The sequence below is a fragment of the Bufo bufo genome, chromosome 2 (genome assembly GCF_905171765.1).
Source record: "Bufo bufo chromosome 2, aBufBuf1.1, whole genome shotgun sequence".
In the NCBI taxonomy this organism is placed as follows: Eukaryota; Metazoa; Chordata; class Amphibia; order Anura; family Bufonidae; genus Bufo; species Bufo bufo.
The window spans coordinates 194,560,430-194,582,168 of NC_053390.1; the positions used below are offsets into that span (position 1 = coordinate 194,560,430).

A 21,739-nucleotide genomic window follows, 5' to 3' on the forward strand; every position below is an offset into this window, starting at 1 on the left:
CGTTGTGACAGGATGCCCGCTGAATGATTTCAGCAGGCATCCTGTTCCGATTAGCCCCCGCATCTCATTTTAAACTCATGACGTACCGGTACGTCATGGGTCCTTAAGGACTCGGGAAACACGCCGTACCGGTACGTCATGCGTCCCTAAGGGGTTAAAGGTGGAAAAAGTGGAAGTGCTCATAGCAGCTCAGTGGGCCCCGGAACTTGCCCGGGTATGCCGGGTGCTGACGACGGCCCTGCTCAAAGGTTCAGCGGGATCTGCGTGACCGGAATCAATCTGCTCCAACATTATTTCAAGGAGCACTGTATCCAAGCACAGCATTGTGTGCCGAAGATGAACTGGCTGCCATCTCCTGTGCCGATTTGCACGTGCCTGGCCTCCTTTTAACCCAATAGACCGAAGGCTTACCTAATCCAACTGGCATGGGCCTGCGCCGGAAGTCGCGTTACGTTGGTGGTGACGTCATTCTCACATGCCCAGGAGCATTGCGATGCCTCCAGCAGCCATCTTGTAATCTGTAATGCTGCAATGGCCTTACTGGCTGGACCGGCATCACCCTGACACGTCCACAGCAAATCCCACCAAGGCGAGGGACTGGGAGGAGACAGGAGAGAAGCAGCTCCATAAAGAGACTTACACCGCCTGGGATAGGCCCCTCATGGTATGTAGATCCGGACCTTCCACAGCCCTTAGGTGTAAACCCAAAGCTAGGAGCAAGAACTCCCTAGGTACCTCCTATCCAAAGGACAGGAAATCTGAACTGAGGAGTGGTAGGGGTGTGAATCATTTTATCTCTTCAGGTTTCCTGTCCAGGATGGAAGGTCCTACTCGCATGGGTGCGGGGAAAAAAAGACAAATCAAAAAAATATTTCAATAGTCACTAAATAAAAGACCTAAAGAAAATCTGGTCCATTACAAAATGTGAGCCGCATACAGCTTGATACAGCCAATGTAAAATACAGAACTTACAGCAAGCTGCAGTCATCTGTAAAATCATTTTACTAATTATCTCACAAGAAAAAACTGCTGCTGGAATCACAGACACTAGAATTACATCTAGTATAAATAAGGAGTAAATGTCCATATACCTTGTGCCTTCAAAGCTCCCAAAGACTAGATTCTGAATGACTGAACATATAGATGAGAAGACCAGCCCCACCCACACTGAAGAAACGAGGTCAATGTATTCATTCCATGTCCAGTTTATTCAATCGCATGCCTTGTCTACACAAATGACTACTTATTGGAGCTGACATTTAGAGAATGCATATCATCGGACCGGACAGACTGAGACCGCTCTGTTTGTGTGTGTCGTACACCATGGGCCATTAGCCTGGAGGCCAGCCCAGCTGACGTCCTCCAAGAACATGCAGGTGAAGGTGGTACACAGACTGGCCGCCATCTGGTCCCTCATTTACAACAAGGCGGTAGCCATTTGTCAGGCCCAGATCAATTGCACATTTTTTGCCAACGATCATCAGATGTCCTAGAAGCTGAAAGAAGAAGAGGAAAAGTGGTAAATTTGGCTGCATTGTATTGTTCGACTAGTATTACATTTTTCCTAATACGACATAATAGGCTACATTCAGAGACTCTACCATATGGACAGAACACTGGTCAAGGGAACCTGAAGGTCAATTCTACCAAGCAAGCAGAGGCGACCTAATCCACCCTGGGTCAGTGATACAATGAATAGTAAAACAAGACAGAAGCCAAAGCTTCACAAGACATGACAATTACTTCTACCATGTTATACACAATGACCAGTGGAAATATTCCTTCTGTCATGTTCACCATGGTTCCTCATATAGCCTACAGGTTACCCTTCATCTTACGATGACCCTTAGGGCTCATGCCCACAAGCGTGTGCCTCGTGCCCATATTCCAGACCGCAAACAGCGGGTCCACAATATGCAGGCACCGGCCGTGTGCACTCCCTATCACGAGTGCGGACTAATTGACCTGAATGGGTTTGCAATCCGAAAGATACGGAGCAGAGTGGAGTGAAGGCACAGATCAGAAGCACTTCCGTGGGATTTCGGTCCGTGCCTCCGCACCACAAAAACATAGAACATGTTCTATTTTTTGCAGTGTGGAACATATCTTGCGGATCGCGGACCCATTTAAGTGAACGGGTCCGCATCCGCAAACGGCGTGCACATGGATGGTGCGCATTCATTGCGGACCACTGTTTGCAGTCCGCAGCACAGGGCACAAACGCTTGTGTGCATGAGTACTTAGGCTTATTCCACACGAGCGATATGGATTGTGTCAGGATCTGATCAGGGAAAAAAAATTATAGTTTTGCAAGCAAGTTCCATCAATTTTGTCAGCGGTTATGTTCAGCGTTTTAGTTTTTTCCGCACACATGCAATCAGTTTTGATGCTTTTTCGCCACGTGAAGAAAAACGGAAGAATAACACTCGACATCTCCTAGCAATCATCGGTGAAAAACACATTGCATCCGGATCCCTTCTGTTTTTCACAAGAGCCCCATTCACCTCTATGGAGCCAGAGCACAATATAAAACATGCTGAGATTTTTCCTGAACGCAGAGATTATGCGTGAAAAACGTCACTCACCAACCCACTGAAACGAATGGGTCAGGATTCAGTCCGGATGCTATGCGTTCACAACATGCATCATATCCGGACGGAAAACTCGCTCATGTGAAAGAGGCCCAATGCTGTTATTTTGTCAGACTTGCCACTGCGGTCTCTGTGCAGAAAATGCGTTTTGTATAAGGTGATATAACAGAAGTCCATCACTGGGAAACTCACCGTTATACCAGACAATGCCTCGTAGGACTACAGTAGCTCGGTTCTCCTCCTTACCAGACAGGGCCAGGTTCCTGCATAGTCATCTCGCCTGGCCCTGTCAGAGGAAGCAGGGGTGCACAGAGGCCGCCAGTTGTCCCCCAGTGTGGTGCAGTATCCACTACCAAACTATCTTAAAGGGGCCCTACACTTTAGGCCTCTTGCACACAAACGTTGTGCATCCGTTCCGTGCACTGGGACCGCAATTTGGGGGCTTGTTGAGGGGTTGTGATGCTGACCATTACTGTTTTTGGGCCTTTACTTAAATTTAGTTGTGCTCATTATACATAAAGAGAATACGGTAGAATTGATTAGCTTTTTTGTGCTTGACGTTTGTAACCAACACTTATCGGTCTAATAAATCCCATTTCTCCTCCTCCTCTCCAGCAGACCCCCAGTAGGACTTATACTCCAGTGTGCCACCTTCCTAGCTGTGGGTTTCTGTTCTGCTCCTGGTTTAAGCAGAAGACATCACAGTAAGGGTACATTCACACGACCGTGTGTAATCCTTTTCAGTTTTGCGGTCCGCAAATAACGGAACCGTGTGTCTGTAATTTGTTTCCGTTGCGTTTCCGCAACCGTTCCGTGTCCGCATTTTGCAATAGTAATATCAGAATATTTTGCACCAATATCAGGGAGCAGTTTGCGGATCCATTGACTTGAATGGGGCTGCGGACTGATCTGTGCGGACAACAGTAGTACAAGCTTCAGATTTTTGCGCACAACATACTGAATATTGTCCGCACATTTTATTCACCCATAGAAATGAATGGATCCGCATCTATTCTGCAAAATGAGGAACGGATGCGGATAAAATTATACGGTCGTGTGAATGTACCCTAAATCTGTCCCTCTGTTCTCCGTACGGCTGGAGGCAACGCATCCTCGATGGGTTAAAAGAAGCCAGTTATTAACCAACATGGACACAATTTTACTTACAGCTTCATCAGCAGGATCCGCTTCTGAAAGGCGGATAATGGCCTTCTTGGGCACCACTAGGAAATGTGTTGGCGCTTGTGGTGAGATATCATGGAAAGCGATACACTACAAAAAAAGAAAATCAAGATACATTAAACAGAGATAATAAACCTCGGAGCTGATGTAATACAGGGACTGAAGGCTCTGGATGGACCAAGAAATGAGAGGAAAGATCAGGTAGACCTACAGTGGAATCAGCATTTACCAGTGACGGTGAACCTTTAATAGACCGAGTGCCCAAACTGCAACCCAAAACCCACTTATTTATCACAAAGTGCCAACACAGCAATTTAACCTGAATTTTACAGTCCAATATACAGGGTGGGCCATTTATATGGATACACCTTAATAAAATGGGAATGGTTGGTGATATTAACTTCCTGTTTGTAGCACATTAGTATATGTGAGGGGGGAAACTTTTTAAGATGGGTGTTGACCATGGCGGCCATTTTGAAGTCGGCCATTTTGAATCCAACTTTTGTTTTTTTAATAGGAAGAGGGTCATGTGACACATCAAACCTATTGGGAATTTCACAAGAAAAACAATGGTAGGCTTGGTTTTAACGTAGCTTTATTCTTTCATGAGTTATTTACAAGTTTCTCTTTGTTTACAGCCATTGACATGTCGCCGAGGTTAACACGTGAGGAGCGGATAGAAATTGTGTTGATGTCTGGTGAACGCAGTAACCGGGTCATTGCAGCAGATTTCAATGCAAGACACCCTACGAGACCACCCATCTCCCATGCTACAGTTAGCAAACTGCTTGCCAAGTTTCGTGAAAATGGTTCAGTGTTGGATTTGCCAAAATGTGGAAGCATGAAATCTGTCTCTAATGAAGAAACATCAGTGGCTGTCCTAGCTTCATTCAGCAAGTGCCCACAGCGTAGCACTCGCCGCATGTCACTGGAGAGTGGCATTAGCCGAACATCCCTTCGGCGGATATTAGCTACTCACAAATGGCACCCTTACAAACTCCAGCTACTGCAGCATCTCAACGAGGATGACCCAGATCGGCGCACTGAATTTGCAGAATGGGCAAAACAAAAATTGGAACAGGACCCTCAGTTTACGCAGAAGATTTTGTTCAGTGATGAGCCAAACTTTTATGTGAATGGTGAAGTTAACAAACAAAACCACCGCTATTGGTCTGACACTAACCCACATTGGATAGATCCCTATAAGACTGTTGGAACAAAAAAATTTATGGTATGGTGTGGTATATGGGGTACAAAGATAGTGGGGCCATTCTTCATTAATGGAAACCTCAAGGCCACTGGATATGCGAAATTGCTACATGATGATGTGTTTCCCTCTTTATGCACTGAAGCTGGCACGTTCCCTGAGTTTTTCCAGCAAGATGGTGCACCACCACATTATGGGTGTCAGGTCCGAGCATTCCTAGATGAACAGTTTCCTGGAAAGTGGATTGGTCGTCGTGGGCCAATTGAATGGCCCCCAAGGTCTCCCGATCTGACCCCCTTAGACTTTTATCTTTGGGGTCATCTGAAGGCAATTGTCTATGCTGTGAAGATACGAGATGTGCAGCACCTGAAACTACGGATACTGGAAGCCTGTGCTAGCATTTCTCCTGCGGTGTTGCTATCAGTGTGTGAAGAGTGGGAGAAGAGGGTTGCATTGACAATCCAACACAATGGGCAGCACATTGAACACATTTTATAAGTGGTCAGAAACTTGTAAATAACTCATGAAAGAATAAAGTTACGTTAAAACCAAGCACACCATTGTTTTTCTTGTGAAATTCCCAATAGGTTTGATGTGTCACATGACCCTCTTCCTATTGAAAAAACAAAAGTTGGATTCAAAATGTCCGACTTCAAAATGGCTGCCATGGTCACCACCCATCTTGAAGTTTCCCCCCCTCAGATATACTAATGTGCCACAAACAGGAAGTTAATATCACCAACCATTCCCATTTTATTAAGGTGTATCCATATAAATGGCCTACCCTGTAGTATATCTTCCATGTACTTTATCATTTAGCTATAATATCCTGCCTACATTCAGTGCGCTGCCTGTGCCGCTCATAGTGCGCCCTGTGCTGATTAATGGCAGGAGAAGTCTAAGGCATATTGGTACACCATAGACTTTTTCCAGGGTGCGGGTGCCCACAGAGAGGGATCTGAGTGCCACCTCTGGCACCCGTTCGATAGGCTCGCCACCACTGGCATATACCAAGTCTGTGATGGTCAGTCTCTTGGACCAAGGGTTAAGTACCTATGCATCACACTGATGACCAAGGTTAAAGGGGTATTCCGGTTGTTTCAAATTATCCCCCATCGACTGGAAAGGGGATAACTATTAGATCATGGGGGTTCTACCGCTGGGACCCCCACCAATCATGAGAACGAGGGCCCCATACACTCATTCATTTCAGCAGGCCTGCAGGAGCAACTGGTCGCACATACGAGTGGCTGCTCCCTTCATTTCTATGGGAGTTCTGGAGGCGAGTACAGCGCCATACCTCTCTACTTTCTAAATCAACAAAGAGGAACATATTGTGCGGTGCACAAAGCGCGCCGCGGCAAATTTTTTCAGCACTAGGCCACGCCTCTAACTCCACCCGAAACAAAACTATGCACCTAATTCTAACCAGTACTCTTAATGCCCCCACATAGTAATTATTCCCCCTTCATGCCACCGAACAGTATTTATGCCCACATTGTGCCCCATCACAGAATTATGCCCAGCTGTGCCCCCATTAATATTCTCACATTGTGCCCCCAGTAATATACCCAGTTATCTGCCCCTCACAGATAGTAAAAAAGATAAACACCATAAACACAGCCGCTGACATTACACATGAGGCAAGGGGGCTGGCAGTGGTTGCCGTGCAGGGATCCGTAGTGACGAGGGTTCCTGGGAGCGGGGTAAGTACTGTATGATTTATAGGAGGGGCCGGGGCATTGTGGGGAGCATTATTAGAATTGGATAACCCCCTTTAAAGGGGAGAATGAGTATTTAGAAAAATAACTGAAATAAAGTGGCCTAAATGGGAGGAAATGCTCAAAAACCCCAAACACTGTAGCGAATTTATATACGGGGGAACAATGCCTCCGCATGTGATCCGTTGCTAGCGGCAAAACATGCATACAATGGAGGATGTCGGCAGCGGACCACATGCACCACAAAGGCATCCTACACAAGATGGGATAATGTGTGGATGCGAATATAAAAATACATAAATCACTGCGAAAGGTGCACCACAATGATATGTGTAGGTAGGTAGTCTAGTGGTAGGACCCATGCCACGCTGAGATACCTTGGCTCCGTTGTGTTCCTGACTGGAATACATTGGGTAAAGTCTCAGTTTTTAACATCAGCCCGGGGGACTGGCCAGTGGTGTCAGTTGCAGATCATTGTGGTGCACCTTTCACAGAGAATGAGTATTTACTAAAAGTTTGTGTACATAACTGTCATTTTCAGATACGACTGCGTGCACGGAGGGCGGCAGGAGAACATTCCTGATACATAGCAGAAGAACACTGTCCTCTTGCCACAGTCTGTAAATGTTTTACACCAAGAAACAAGGACAGGAAACCCTGGACTTTGGATGTGTTCACCTTGCGGTTCATAAAGGCAGAGACAGAGCACATCTGATGTCTAAAATGTAACCAAAGTGCAAGAAAGTTGTAAGAACAGCACAGTGACAGCGAATGTGGTTCTATAAAAGGTCATTCACATACTGCAGAAAAGAACCTGTGCAAATTTCCCGCCATTTCTTTCCAACAGATTTCGTAAACTGCATTTTGAGGGGTGCAATATGTCTGAACACTCACATGTTAAAGGGATTCTGTCATCAGATTTAACCCCTCTAACCTAAACATATGCTCATGTCCAGACTAATAAGAAGAATCCTAAGCTGGCCTTATTAAACCTCACTGTGGCTCAGGCCGGCGCATGCGCTCTTCGCTCAACGAAGCCGCTGCCAGGAGTCCGCACGGGGGCATCAGGCTGAGCCTAGTGCGCAGGCGCGGGATCTGGCAGAGGGACGGGGAGGATTGCGGAGGCGGCGCTGAAGACAGGGAAGGCGGCGCTGGGCACCGGACGACGAGGGGTGCGGCCGGGCACCCTGTATTAACGGACCTCCCCTTAGGCACCTTAAGTAAGTGATTGACAGGTTATAAAAACCAGTTTTTTGGGCAAATAGAGCCACAGTGAGGTTTAATAAGGCCAGCTTAGGATTCTTCTCATTAGTCTGGACATGAGCATATGTTTAGGTTAGAGGGGTTAAATCTGATGACAGAATCCCTTTAAGCCTTTTTTATTTATTTCATTTGTAGCGAGCCTGGTAAAATAATAATAATAAAAAAAGACAACCTTACCATGCCCTCCTGCACTCCCTCAGTCCTCCTCCCCAGGCTGTGACGTTCCATGCCCTCCTGCACTCCCTCAGTCCTCCTCCCCAGGCTGTGACGTTCCATGCCCTCCTGCACTCCCTCAGTCCTCCTCCCCAGGCTGTGACGTACCATACCCTCCTGCACTCCCTCAGTCCTCCTCCCCAGGCTGTGACGTTCCATACCTTCCTGCACTCCCTCAGTCCTCTTCCCCAGGTTGTGACGTTCCATGCCCTCCTGCACTCCCTCAGTCCTCCTCCCCAGGCTGTGACGTTCCAAGCCCTCCTGCACTCCCTCAGTCCTCCTCCCCAGGCTGTGACGTGCCATGCCCTCCTGCACTCCCTCAGTCCTCCTCCCCAGGCTGTGACGTTCCATGCCCTCCTGCACATCCTCAGTCCTCCTCCCCAGGCTGTGACGTTCCATGCCCTCTTGCACTCCCTCAGTCCTCCCCCCCAGGCTGTGACGTTCCATGCCTTCCTGCACTCCCTCAGTCCTCCTCCCAGGCTGTGACGTTCCATGCCCTCCTGCACTCCCTCAGTCCTCCTCCCCAGGCTCTGACGTTCCATGCCCTCTTGCACTCCCTCAGTCCTCCTCCCCAGGCTGTGACGTTCCATGCCCTCTTGCACTCCCTCAGTCCTCCTCCCCAGGCTGTGACGTTCCATGCCCTCTTGCACTCCCTCAGTCCTCCTCCCCAGGCTGTGACGTTCCATGCCCTCTTGCACTCCCTCAGTCCTCCTCCCCAGGCTGTGACGTTCCATGCCCTCCTGCACTCCCTCAGTCCTCCTCCCAGGCTGTGACGTTCCATGCCCTCTTGCACTCCCTCAGTCCTCCTCCCCAGGCTGTGACGTTCCATGCCCTCTTGCACTCCCTCAGTCCTCCTCCCCAGGCTGTGACGTTCCATGCCCTCTTGCACTCCCTCAGTCCTCCTCCCCAGGCTGTGACATTCCAAGCCCTCCTGCACTCCCTCAGTCCTCCTCCCCAGGCTGTGACGTGCCATGCCCTCCTGCACTCCCTCAGTCCTCATCCCCAGGCTGTGACGTTCCATACCCTCCTGCACATCCTCAGTCCTCCTCCCCAGGCTGTGACGTTCCACGCCCTCTTGCACTCCCTCAGTCCTCCCCCCCAGGCTGTGACGTTCCATGCCTTCCTGCACTCCCTCAGTCCTCCTCCCCAGGCTGTGACGTTCCATGCCCTCCTGCACTCCCTCAGTCCTCCTCCCCAGGCTGTGACGTTCCATGCCCTCTTGCACTCCCTCAGTCCTCCTCCCCAGGCTGTGACGTACCATACCCTCCTGCACTCCCTCAGTCCTCCTCCCCAGGCTGTGACGTTCCATACCTTCCTGCACTCCCTCAGTCCTCTTCCCCAGGTTGTGACGTTCCATGCCCTCCTGCACTCCCTCAGTCCTCCTCCCCAGGCTGTGACGTTCCAAGCCCTCCTGCACTCCCTCAGTCCTCCTCCCCAGGCTGTGACGTGCCATGCCCTCCTGCACTCCCTCAGTCCTCCTCCCCAGGCTGTGACGTTCCATGCCCTCCTGCACATCCTCAGTCCTCCTCCCCAGGCTGTGACGTTCCATGCCCTCTTGCACTCCCTCAGTCCTCCCCCCCAGGCTGTGACGTTCCATGCCTTCCTGCACTCCCTCAGTCCTCCTCCCAGGCTGTGACGTTCCATGCCCTCCTGCACTCCCTCAGTCCTCCTCCCCAGGCTCTGACGTTCCATGCCCTCTTGCACTCCCTCAGTCCTCCTCCCCAGGCTGTGACGTGCCATGCCCTCCTGCACTCCCTCAGTCCTCCTCCCAGGCTGTGACGTTCCATGCCCTCTTGCACTCCCTCAGTCCTCCTCCCCAGGCTGTGACGTGCCATGCCCTCCTGCACTCCCTCAGTCCTCCTCCCAGGCTGTGACGTTCCATGCCCTCTTGCACTCCCTCAGTCCTTCTCCCCAGGCTGTGACGTTCCATGCCTTCCTGCACTCCCTCAGTCCTCTTCCCCAGGTTGTGACGTTCCATGCCCTCCTGCACTCCCTCAGTCCTCCTCCCCAGGCTGTGACGTTCCAAGCCCTCCTGCACTCCCTCAGTCCTCCTCCCCAGGCTGTGACGTGCCATGCCCTCCTGCACTCCCTCAGTCCTCCTCCCCAGGCTGTGACGTTCCATGCCCTCCTGCACATCCTCAGTCCTCCTCCCCAGGCTGTGACGTTCCATGCCCTCTTGCACTCCCTCAGTCCTCCCCCCCAGGCTGTGACGTTCCATGCCTTCCTGCACTCCCTCAGTCCTCCTCCCAGGCTGTGACGTTCCATGCCCTCCTGCACTCCCTCAGTCCTCCTCCCCAGGCTCTGACGTTCCATGCCCTCTTGCACTCCCTCAGTCCTCCTCCCCAGGCTGTGACGTGCCATGCCCTCCTGCACTCCCTCAGTCCTCCTCCCAGGCTGTGACGTTCCATGCCCTCTTGCACTCCCTCAGTCCTCCTCCCCAGGCTGTGACGTGCCATGCCCTCCTGCACTCCCTCAGTCCTCCTCCCAGGCTGTGACGTTCCATGCCCTCTTGCACTCCCTCAGTCCTTCTCCCCAGGCTGTGACGTTCCATGCCTTCCTGCACTCCCTCAGTCCTCCTCCCCAGGCTGTGACGTTCCATGCCCTCCTGCACTCCCTCAGTCCTCCTCCCCAGGCTGTGACGTTCCATACCCTCCTGCACATCCTCAGTCCTCCTCCCCAGGCTGTGACGTTCCATGCCCTCTTGCACTCCCTCAGTCCTCCTCCCCAGGCTGTGACGTTCCATGCCCTCTTGCACTCCCTCAGTCCTCCTCCCCAGGCTGTGACGTTCCATGCCCTCTTGCACTCCCTCAGTCCTTCTCCCCAGGCTGTGACGTTCCATGCCTTCCTGCACTCCCTCAGTCCTCCTCCCCAGGCTGTGACGTTCCATGCCCTCCTGCACTCCCTCAGTCCTCCTCCCCAGGCTGTGACGTTCCATACCCTCCTGCACTCCCTCAGTCCTCCTCCCCAGGCTGTGACATTCCAAGCCTTCCTGCACTCCCTCAGTCCTCCTCCCCAGGCTGTGACATACCATGCCCTCCTGCACTCCCTCAGTCCTCCTCCCGAGGCTGTGACGTACCATATACTGCAGCAGCCATTCATTGGCTACATCACCACTACAGCCAAATGATATGTCACTGGTTGTACCCATGAAAGAGGAGGGCGCTGCAACACTGGATCAGAGCGGGCACAGGAAGGTGAGTTTTTTTTTTGTATTACTTTACCAGTCTCCAAGCGTTTTAGTAAACTTATATTAAAAAGATAAAACTTAAGACAACCCCTTTAAGGGTAGATCCACGCTGGGCAACTTTGCTACACAATTTCAGGCACGGAAACTTGGCTATGTATTTCTCTGAAACCCATCGTTGCAAAAAACATCCAAAATGGGCTGTTTTCTGGGGCGACCCTGCTGCAGAACTGTGCGGGTCTTCTGCCGTTTTCAACCACTGAAAGCCGCAACACAAACGGACACGCTGAAGACTGAAAACCTGCAGCGCAATTCAGTTTCAGCTATGGGTTGCTGTAAATTCCTAGAAATCTCAGTCACCTTGCTTGGATGCTGTGGATTCTTCACCGGCAATTCTGCTACAGAGAATCTGCAGCATTTATGCCCCTTGACATCCGTGATTTACCGACGTCTAAAAAAAACCATATGTTGTGAATTTCATTCTTTTCAATATAGAGGGTGAAATCGGAGGCAAACCTGCAACTTTTCTGCAATGAATTCCTCGCCCATTTGGTGCAGACCGTCTGCAGTGTACCCGCTACGGGTGGTTGCGGATATCTACCTCAGATTGGTGAAACCTGCAGCTATTGCGCAGTGCGCCACTTTCACAACAACATCTGGAAGATTGGTGTGAACTTCGCTGCTGCAGAAAATCTGTACTGGACTCTCTACAAAGGAACATACCCTAAAAATCACACGCACTTCATTAAACTATTTTAGAAACCCGATTACTAGAAGCGGTTCTATTTCAGATGACTGCGTCTGTTTGGCAGGGACCCATGGTCTGGGCCGAGAACTCAGCAGCATGTCCTATTTTGGACCGTGTCTCACACACGGAGATACAGACGTCACTTCATATTAAAATTGTCTGTATGTTGTGGCTGCAACGAGGGCATAGGAATAAACTATAAGCGACTATTCCGTCTAGGTGCGGTTGTTTTTTTTACAACAGTTTTTATATCCGTCAACTACAACGGGTCGGTGCACGGTTTCTCACTGACCGTCTCGCGACATCCCCTACCTTCAGTTTTTCATGCAGGACTGGTTTATTTAAATCAATGGGTCAGTGAATAAAATGACAGCACATGGAGCCCGTTTTTCACTGATTGCTGCCAGGAGATGATGAGAGTTATCCTTCACACGCATAAAAAACGGATGCAAAATTGATGCACACCTGACGGAAAAAACTGCTGAACATAATCGCAGACAAAAAGATTCCACTTGCATGCAGAACCACTTGACACATTCATATCGCTGTGAAAGCGGCCTAAGGATGTAGTCACAAGGTGTTTGCAGTGTCGTAAGTGTATGCACTGGGAAAGCACACGTCTAGCACATAAGGACGTAAAAAGAGCGGCCTTTTGGCGTCTGCTGCGCTGGTATAACAGAACGTTATAAATATTCACAATAATCTAGTAAAGAAGTTTTTCGTCCAATATTACATAAAATTATCTGCCTGAGTAGACGTATGAGGAGAAAAATAATAAAAGGATTTATTAAATATAAATAGGGAAAACTGAATATCACGTCTGTGACTATCAGGCTTCCAGACTCCAATGGTGGTGTAGGAGAGGGATTGAATCCACACCACCATAATAGAGTCCGGACTAGAATCCTATACAGCTAGCACTGCGGTGCTAATATAAGCTGATCAGAAAATTGCACACGGCTCAAGGGGTTAAACCAGGCACAGGTGTTTCAGGTGTGGATCAACCTGGCTGGGCGATGTGGGATAGCTGACGAGTGAATAAGGCCCCCTTGAGGGTAAAGCATCCACCAGATGCCACAGTATTGTGGACGCTCACTCAGCCATCTCCATCAGCCCAATCAGCCAAGGTATAATGATGATCACAAACCCTAGGTACACAGGTCAGCTGTAGCGCTGCCTGAGTCAAGCACACACCCTGCCTAGAGAGCCGTGTAACAAACACAGGATCACCGGCTCAACGAGTTTCCCTATGGCCATATGAGCCACAATTCATGAGGAGTGAAGCGAAGTGTTTAAACAGTATTAGCCTGTGGAGCAGAACCGCCTCACACTGTTGTGTGTAGAGGCATTCGGCGCTGTGATGGCCGTACGCGGCCGCATGAACGCCAGCCAGATATCCAGTCAGCCCCGCCTACAAAGGGGGCGTGTGTTAGCGCTCGGCCGAATCGGAGCAAGGTGCGTCATCTGGCTTACACCCCCGATCCGTCCCAGAGCCCTCCTTACATCACACACCTCCATGCTGACACAACAAGTGCCCATGTATACAGGAGGAATCGAAAATCGCGGCTATATAAGATATGTCACCTACACGCCTAGCACTGGTGTCAGCTATACCGGAGGAGCCCAAATTGGTGACATCAAGGAAAATGTAAGTGCATCCTTAAACAGAACCTTATACAAAGCGGCATAAATTAAAAGACAGTGACAAACATAATGACATACATACAGAGATAGGCCCCTCCTCCATAAATCCAATATGTCCATACCAGGAAGGGAGGAAAGGGGGAAATCATAGAGATACATAAAGCATTTATAGCTTATATAGTGGCCAAGGTCTTGAGACAACCACATGCACACAAGAACCAGTAAGGTATCCATATAGTGGTGTGACTCAAATGAAGCATGAATACGAAATTGCTTCATTTAACCCATTAGGTTGAATGGTTTGCAATCTGAAGATCCACATCGCTTCTTTTTGGAGCAAGAGTGTGTCCATATCTCCACCGCGTATGGATCTTTTGGGCATAACAATACCCTGGACCCTCAGAACATCCGGATTCCCTGCGTGCATTTCCCGCACATGACGAGACACCGTAGTGTCCCGTGAATTCCGGATGTCTGATAGATGTTCCCCTATCCTGCGTCTCATTTCTCGCTTTGTCTTGCCCACATACTGGAGCCCACAATTACACGTGATAAGGTATATTACACCCACTGAAGTGCATCTAATGAAGGACCGGATCTTGTATCTTATTCCACTACTCACACTAGTGAAAGAATCTCCTTTAGTAATGAATTTACATATGATGCACAAACCACAGGGGAAATTACCTTTCGCAGAATTTTTCAGCTTAAATTAGCACCGCAGTGCTAGCTGTATAGGATTCTAGTCCGGACTCTATTACAGTGGTGTGGATTCAATCCCTCTCCTACACCACCATTGGAGTCTGGAAGCCTGATTGTCACAGACGTGATATTCAGTTTTCCCTATTTATATTTAATAAATCCTTTATTATTTTTCTCCTCATATGTCTATAACAGAACGTTATAGCGCCACCTGCTCTGCTATTTCATACAAATACCTGGACTACATGGCATATGTTTATTTAACATAGGAAGCTATGGGTGACGTGTGCTACAACATGTCTATACAGTGGCATCGTCCCTGTGTATACCTCCAATCTGTCCCACTGTGGAATTTATTGCCCATAGGTTCACTACCCAAAAAAGTTTTTAAAAAATGTATACCTCACTTTACTTTTTTTGTTTTTTTTTACTGTATATCTTTGTAGTACACTGCATAGTCTACTATGCTATTGCATACCATTCTTTGCAGTATAAAAGTCTAATGCAGGTTAAAAATACACCTTTTTGGCCTCCAGTGGGCGAATAGAGCCCCATGGATGCTCTTATGCATTAGCTGGATGTCCATCCTTATTCCAACAGGAACACACTGCGCCCCCGACCTCTGCTCATCCTCCTGGCATGTTCCTACATCAAGAGTTCAAATCAGATGTCGGGGGAACAGTTGGGATAAATGTTACACAGCGCCGTTCAAAGTGTAGTGGTCGTGCCGGGTTACTACGGCTTAGCTCCAATACACCTCAATGGGAGCTGAGCTGCAGTAACCCATTATGGCCACTACACTCTGAATGGCGCTGTGCCTCCGGCTCCATTCACACGAGGCTGGAGGTAAGGGGGTGTAGGACCCTAACAGATCGAATATTAATGACTGATCCTATGGATAGGTCATCAACATCAGAAGCCTGGAAAACCCCTTTGTCACCAGGATCAACGTTCATGTAATGCTCAGGGCTCCCAACTTTGTCATCCCCCTTTATTTTCTTGCCCTTTGAGGATTACCAGTCACATAGTATAGTGGAGCGTCATTGTCACAGTAAGGCTTCGTTACATCCTCCCTGTTATGAATGTTCAGCATAATACATGAGGCGCTGTCTGCAGATACTCGGGGTCCAGAGGGCAGGAACCCCTCCATGACGTATGGACAGCTCTAGCTTTAGAGAATCTCCAATCATTCTGATGACCGAAAAACATTACAGGCTATGTACACCTGTGGGGGGCAATTTTTTTATTATTGCATTTTACTAGTTTTGAGCTAAAAATCTTTTTTTCAATTGGTCTTTATAAAAAAAATATGGAGTCCTTTTTTTCTGTCCATGCTGTAGTAGCTGCCTGCGGATTTTCATCAGTTGGGGGGCTGACGGCTCCTTATCTCTGCTCTCTGACATTATAAACACTCATTAAAGCTCAGTTCTTATCTTACTGAGAAGAATGTGGCTTAAATAAGTGTTTATGACCTTTTAGTTCCTCAGAGATAAGATTTATTAGATGACGGCACAAAGTAAAAGTACAAGTCACACAATTAGAAAAACAGGTAACCCTTTGTGACAGAACGGCTCAATATTTTTAATAAAAGGCCAATTTAAAAAAGAAACCCTTAGGCCCCTTTTTACACGAGTGAGTTTCCCACGCGGGTGCAATCCGTGACGTGAACGCACAGCACCCGCACTGAATCCTGACCCATTCATTTTAATGGGTCTGTGTACATGAGCGTTTTTTTAATGCATCAGTTCTGCGTTGCGTGAAAATCGCAGCATGTTCTATATTCTGTGTTTTTCACGTAGCTCTGGCCCCATAGAAGTGAATGGGGCTTCAGTGAAAAACGCATTGCATCCAAAAGCAAGTGCGGATACAATGCGCTTTTCACTGATGGTTGCTAAGAGATGTTGTTTGTAAACCTTCAGTTTTTATCACGCGCGTGAAAAAACACCAAAACACATTGCACCCGCACGGAAAAAACTGAACGAAATCGCAGACGAAACTGACTGAATTTGCTTACAAAATGGTGCGAGTTTCACTGAACGCATTGGGAGCCAATCCATCACGCATATGTGAAAGAGGCCTTAGGCTACTTTCACACTAGCGGCAGGACGGATCCGACAGGCTGTCCACCCTGTCGAATCCGTCCTGCCGCCGCTCCGTCCCCATTGACTATAATGGGAACGGGGGGCAGAGCTCCAGCGCAGCACGGCAGTGCACGGCGGGAGGCCTCTCACTGCGCCGGAGCTCCGCCCCTATCCCCATTATAGTCAATGGGGAAGAAGCGGTGGTCCGGCGAAATAGCGGCAGGACAGATCTGACAGGGTGAACAGCCTGTCAGATCCATCCTGCCTTTAGTGTGAAAGTACCCTAAGGCAGGGCTTGACAAATTTCCTTGGAATCTAGGAGCCAGCTAAAACAGTTAGGAGCCAGGCGGAGCCGCATCATAAAATCTATATTGTGATATAATTTTAAGCATGTGCGATATGCGATATATATCGCGATATATTGTTTTGTATATTTGGGGGGGTGTTTAAACTTTTATTTTATTTTTTTACTTTTTATTTAATAACTATTAGCCTCCTTAAGGGCTAGAACCCTTGTCATATTCACCCTAATAGAGCTCTATTAGGGTGAATAGGACTTTACACTCTCCCTGCTGCCCTGTGCTTTGTGCACACAGCAGCAGGGAGCTGACCATGGCAGCCAGCCTATCATGTGCCCTCCAGCCTCTGATCAGCCCCTCCAGCCTCTCCCTCTTATCAGCCCCCTCTGGTAACAAACCCACCCCCCTCCCTCCACAGTATTAATCATTGGTGGCAGTGGCAACAGGGTCCCCCTCCTCCCCATCATTGGTGGCAGTGGGCAGTTCCGATCGGAGTCCCAGCAGTGTAATGCTGGGGCTCCGATCGGTTACCATGGCAGCCAGGACGCTACTGAAGTCCTGGCTGCGATGGTATGTTAGCGAGCAGCATTATACTCACGTGCACCGTGATCGCCGGGAGCTCCTTCTCATAGGTCTGTGCGGCGTATTGCTAATGCTATAAGCATTAGCAATGAGCCGCACAGACAGAAGAAGGAGCGCCCAGCGGCCAGGGCGCACGTGAGTATAATGCTGCTCACTAACATACCATGGCAGCCAGGACTTCAGTAGCGTGACTCCTGGCTGCCATGGTAACCGATCGGAGCCCCAGCATTACACTGCTGGGACTCCGATCGGAACTGCCCACTGCCACCAATGCAGACATACATTCCCGGCACCCGACCTCTGACAGGACGCTGTGATCCGCGCGATTAACCCCTCATCTGAGGGGTTAATCGCGCGGATCACAGCGTGCAGTCATAGGGGCCGGGATATGGCCGGCACATTGGAATTCAGCCATTCATTGGTGGCGCAGTGGCCACAGTCCCTCCCCTCCTCCTCTGTTCTCATTGGTGGTCAGCGGCAGCCGTGCACAGTGGGGAGGGAGGGACTCCTCTCCTTCTCTACTGTGCCGGCTCAGGAAACCATGGTGCGCGCTGAGAGCGCATCTTTGAAAACGGGCTAACAAATACCCAAGCGCCAGGACCAAATTCCTGGTCGCCATGGCGACCTGGCACCTGGGATTTGTCGAGCCCTGCCCTAAGGCCCCTTTCACACGGGCGAGTATTCCGCGCGAATGCGATGCGTGAGGTGAGCGCATTGCACCCGCACTGAATACCGACCCATTCATTTCTATGGGGCTGTTCACATGAGCGGTGATTTTCACTCATCCAGGGCTCCAGATGGCGACCAAAACGGTCGCCAATGCGCCTTAAAATTTGCAGATGGCGACAAGACTTTTTAGTCTTGTCGCCATTTGCGACTGTACCGCCGCGATCCTGCGCAGCCTAAGTTCAGTAGGACACTGCACAGTGGAGAAGGAAGGAGTCCCTCCCTCTCCACTGTGACGCGGCCGCCACTACCACCAATGGGGATATAGCAGGGAGGAGGAGGGGAGGAGCTGTCGCCACTGCACCACCAATGAATGTAAAACATAAGTATAGAAAGCGGTATCACAGACCGGGCACCCGGCCTCAATAACAGGGCATGCGATCCGCGGCCATTAACCCCTCAGGTGCCCCAGATCGCATGCCCTGTTATTGAGGCCGGGTGACGGGTCTGTGATACCGCTGCAGACAATTGTATGAAAGAGGACCTTTCGTGGGTCCAAAGAATAAGAACTTAGTAGCAGGCTGCATAGAGCGGCGCCCAGGGATCTAAGTGCACTTACTATTATTCCTGGGCGCCGCTCCGTTCGTCCTCTGTGGCCCCCGGTATTTTCAGCATTCAGAGGAAGGAGGAGGAGACGCCAGTGTGTCTCCTTCTCCCTGACAGCAGCGCTGTCCAATCACAGCGCAGAGCTCAGAGCCAGGGAGAAAAAAATCTCCCTGTCTCTGAGCTCTGCGCTCTGATTGGACAGCGCTGCTGTCAGGGAGAAGGAGAGACACTGGCGTCTCCTCCTCCTTCCTCTGAATGCTGAAAATACCGGGGGCCACAGAGGACGAACGGAGCGGCGCCCAGGAATAATAGTAAGTGCACTTAGATCCCTGGGCGCCGCTCTATGCAGCCTGCTAGTTCATATTCTTTGGACCCACGAAAGGTCCTCTTTTTAATTACATTCATTGGTGGCGCAGTGCTCCCCCCCCCCCCCCCCATTATCACTTGCCACAAGTCGTCGCCCCCCCCTTCATTGTTATATGGTGGCCACAGGGTCCCATCCCCTCCATTGGTGGAAGTGGCAGATTACACTGCTGGGGCTCCGATTGTTACCATGGCAGCCAGGATGCCACTGAAGCCCTGGCTGCCATGTTCAGCTCCCTGCTGCTGTGTGCACAGAGCACAGGGCAGCAGGGAGATGTGAGCTCCTATTTACCCTGATAGAGATCTATCAGGGTGAATAGGACAAGGGATGACACGATCCAGGTTCTAGTCCCTAAGGGAAGAAATGGTTATTAAATAAAAAGTAAAAAAAAAACAAACAAAAAAAAAACACCAAAATACTAAAAGTTTAAATGGCCCCCTTCCCAGTTTTACATATAAAATTTACAAACAATAAAGAATAAACATATTACATATCGCCACGTCCCAAAAAATGTGAGCTATTAAAATATTAAAAAATATTCCCGCTCGGTGAAGGCCGTAACAGAAAAAAAAACTCTAAACCACGCAATTCGCCATTTTTAGTCACCTTGTCCCCCAGAAGATGTCCCTGGATGTGAGAGGTATGTGGTGCTGTATTCTCCTATATGTAGTGCTGGCTCACTACTGGGACCTGCGTCTCATCTTCTCAAAGTCCTTTTTTTTAATTATATGCATTTTAAATTTGGCGACTAAAAAATTTTATTTGGCTCCTAAATTTTTTAGTTTAGGAGCCAATGGCTCCTGGTAATTTTTTTTTGTCTGGAGCACTGTCATCACTTGTGCGTTGCGTGAAAATCGCAGCATGCTCTATATTCTGCGTTTTTCACGCAACGCAGGCCCCATAGGAGTGAATGGGGTTGCGTGAAAATCGCAAGCATCCGCAAGCAAGTGCGGATGCGGTGCGATTTTCACGCACGGTTGCTAGGAGACGATCGGGATGGAGACCCGATCATCATTATTTTCCCTTATAACATGGCTATAAGAGAAAATAATAGCATTCTGAATACAGAATGCATAGTAAAACAGCGCTGGAGGGGTTAATTTTTTTTTTTATATATATAATTTAACTCACCTTAGTCCACTTGATCGCGCAGCCCGGCATCTGCTTCTGTCTCTTTTGTTGAATAGGACCTGTGGTGAGAATTAATTACAGGAACAGGACCTTTGATGACGTCACTCCGGTCATCACATGGTACGTCACATGATCTTTTACCATGGTGATGGATCATGTGATGACCCGAGTGACGTCACCACAGGTCCTGTTGCTCCACAGAGCTAAGATGAAGACAGAAGGAGATGCCGGGCTATGCGATCAAGTGGACTAAGGTGAGTTAAATTATTTTTATTTTATTTTTTAACCCCTCCAGCGATGTTTTACTATGCATTCCTTATTCAGAATGCTATTATTTTCCCTTATAATTATGTTATAAGGGGAAATAATACAATCTACAGAACACCGATCCCAAGCCCGAACTTCTGTGAAGTGCAAAACGCGATTGTTTTGCACTCGCGCGGAAAAATCGCGGGTGTTCCCGGCCCGCATATTTTCCCGCAACGCCCGTGTGAAAGAGGCCTTAGGCTACGTTCAGAGAAGCATTCTGAATTCTGGCAGAGGAACGGCCTGCCGAGTTCACCGGATCCGACCCTATCGGGCACCGTGAAAGTTGCCTTACTCACCTTTGAAAGGGAATCTGTCGCCTGCGACCTCCCTATCCAGCTGTTTCTATAGACACATAGCCGTGGTTCACCTTTTTATTTTTGTTGTGGTTGATCTGAGGCTCCGTTCCCAAATTCTGTTGTTTTCTTAATATGCAAATTAGCCATGTGACCCAACGAGGGCGTTACCGGTCCTGTAGTTGCACCCAAGCTCCCCTCATTTACGTGTCCAGCCCTTTCCTCGCTGTTTTGCCACTATCTGGCCTGTCAATGAAAGAAGCGAGGGAAGGGCTGGTCTCAGAAATGAGTGGAACCTGGGTGCAACAAGAGCAATGGTGACTCCCTCATTGCACTAAATTGCTAACTTGGGAAAGTAACCACAGCCATGTGTCTCCTTAACCTGCATTATCCAATCTGGGAGATTTTAGACACTTTCTGACACTATTAATACAACACCATCCAATAAAGTAACCCAGTAGGGTTCTCAGGTCTATAGACACATGGGGGAGATTTATCCAAACTCAAGCAAAGGAAAATGAGTTTAGTTATCCACAGCAACCAATCAGATTCCAGCTTTCATTTTCAAAAGGAGCTGTGAAAAATTAAAGGTGCAATCTGATTGGTTGCTATGGGCAACTAAACTAGTTTTCCTTTCCACCAGTTTTGATCAATCTCCCCCTATCATCCACAGCCAGCAGCCTCTCAGTGTGACAGCAGGCACAGTCCCATCCCCCTTCCCCCAGGCTGACCACGTGTAACGGTCAGGACCCCGCAGGACTTCTCCGTCACGTACTTGATCATCCTCATAGAAGACGTTGGCCGGGATTTCCTTACGAATTATTTTAGAGAATATGGTTTCCCCACCAGGACTGGCTGCCTGCGCTTTGCTGATCTCATCCGCCATGGCTGCTACCAGGGGGTCTGACAGAACACGGGGCGGGGCTTGTAGTGTGGTAGGCGGCTCAAAAACC

The 21,739-nt window shown here is 49.2% G+C and overlaps 1 protein-coding gene across 1 annotated transcript; it reads right to left on the reverse strand.

The window, feature by feature from the left end:
- Positions 1–1,189: 1,189 nt before the first annotated feature.
- HINT1 (histidine triad nucleotide binding protein 1) lies at positions 1,190–21,727 on the reverse strand. The gene is made up of 3 exons (XM_040415988.1): positions 21,562–21,727; positions 3,759–3,863; positions 1,190–1,496 (listed from the first exon to the last, which is right to left on the reverse strand). The coding sequence occupies exons 1-3, from the start codon at positions 21,670–21,672 to the stop codon at positions 1,332–1,334; spliced, it is 381 nt and encodes a 126-aa protein (XP_040271922.1). The 5' UTR covers positions 21,673–21,727; the 3' UTR covers positions 1,190–1,331.
- Between the last annotated feature and the right edge of the window lie 12 nt (positions 21,728–21,739).

Excerpts from the sequence above, each read along its gene's own strand:
- HINT1 (XM_040415988.1), bottom strand. The coding sequence starts at position 21,672 with ATGGCGGATGAGATCAGCAAAGCGCAGGCAGCCAGTCCTGGTGGGGAA. Across the intron at positions 3,864-21,561 it reads TCTTCTATGAGGATGATCAA|TGTATCGCTTTCCATGATAT; the intron begins GTACGTGACGGA and ends CTTTTTTTGTAG. Across the intron at positions 1,497-3,758 it reads CGGATCCTGCTGATGAAGCT|CTTCTAGGACATCTGATGAT; the intron begins GTAAGTAAAATT and ends TTCTTCTTTCAG.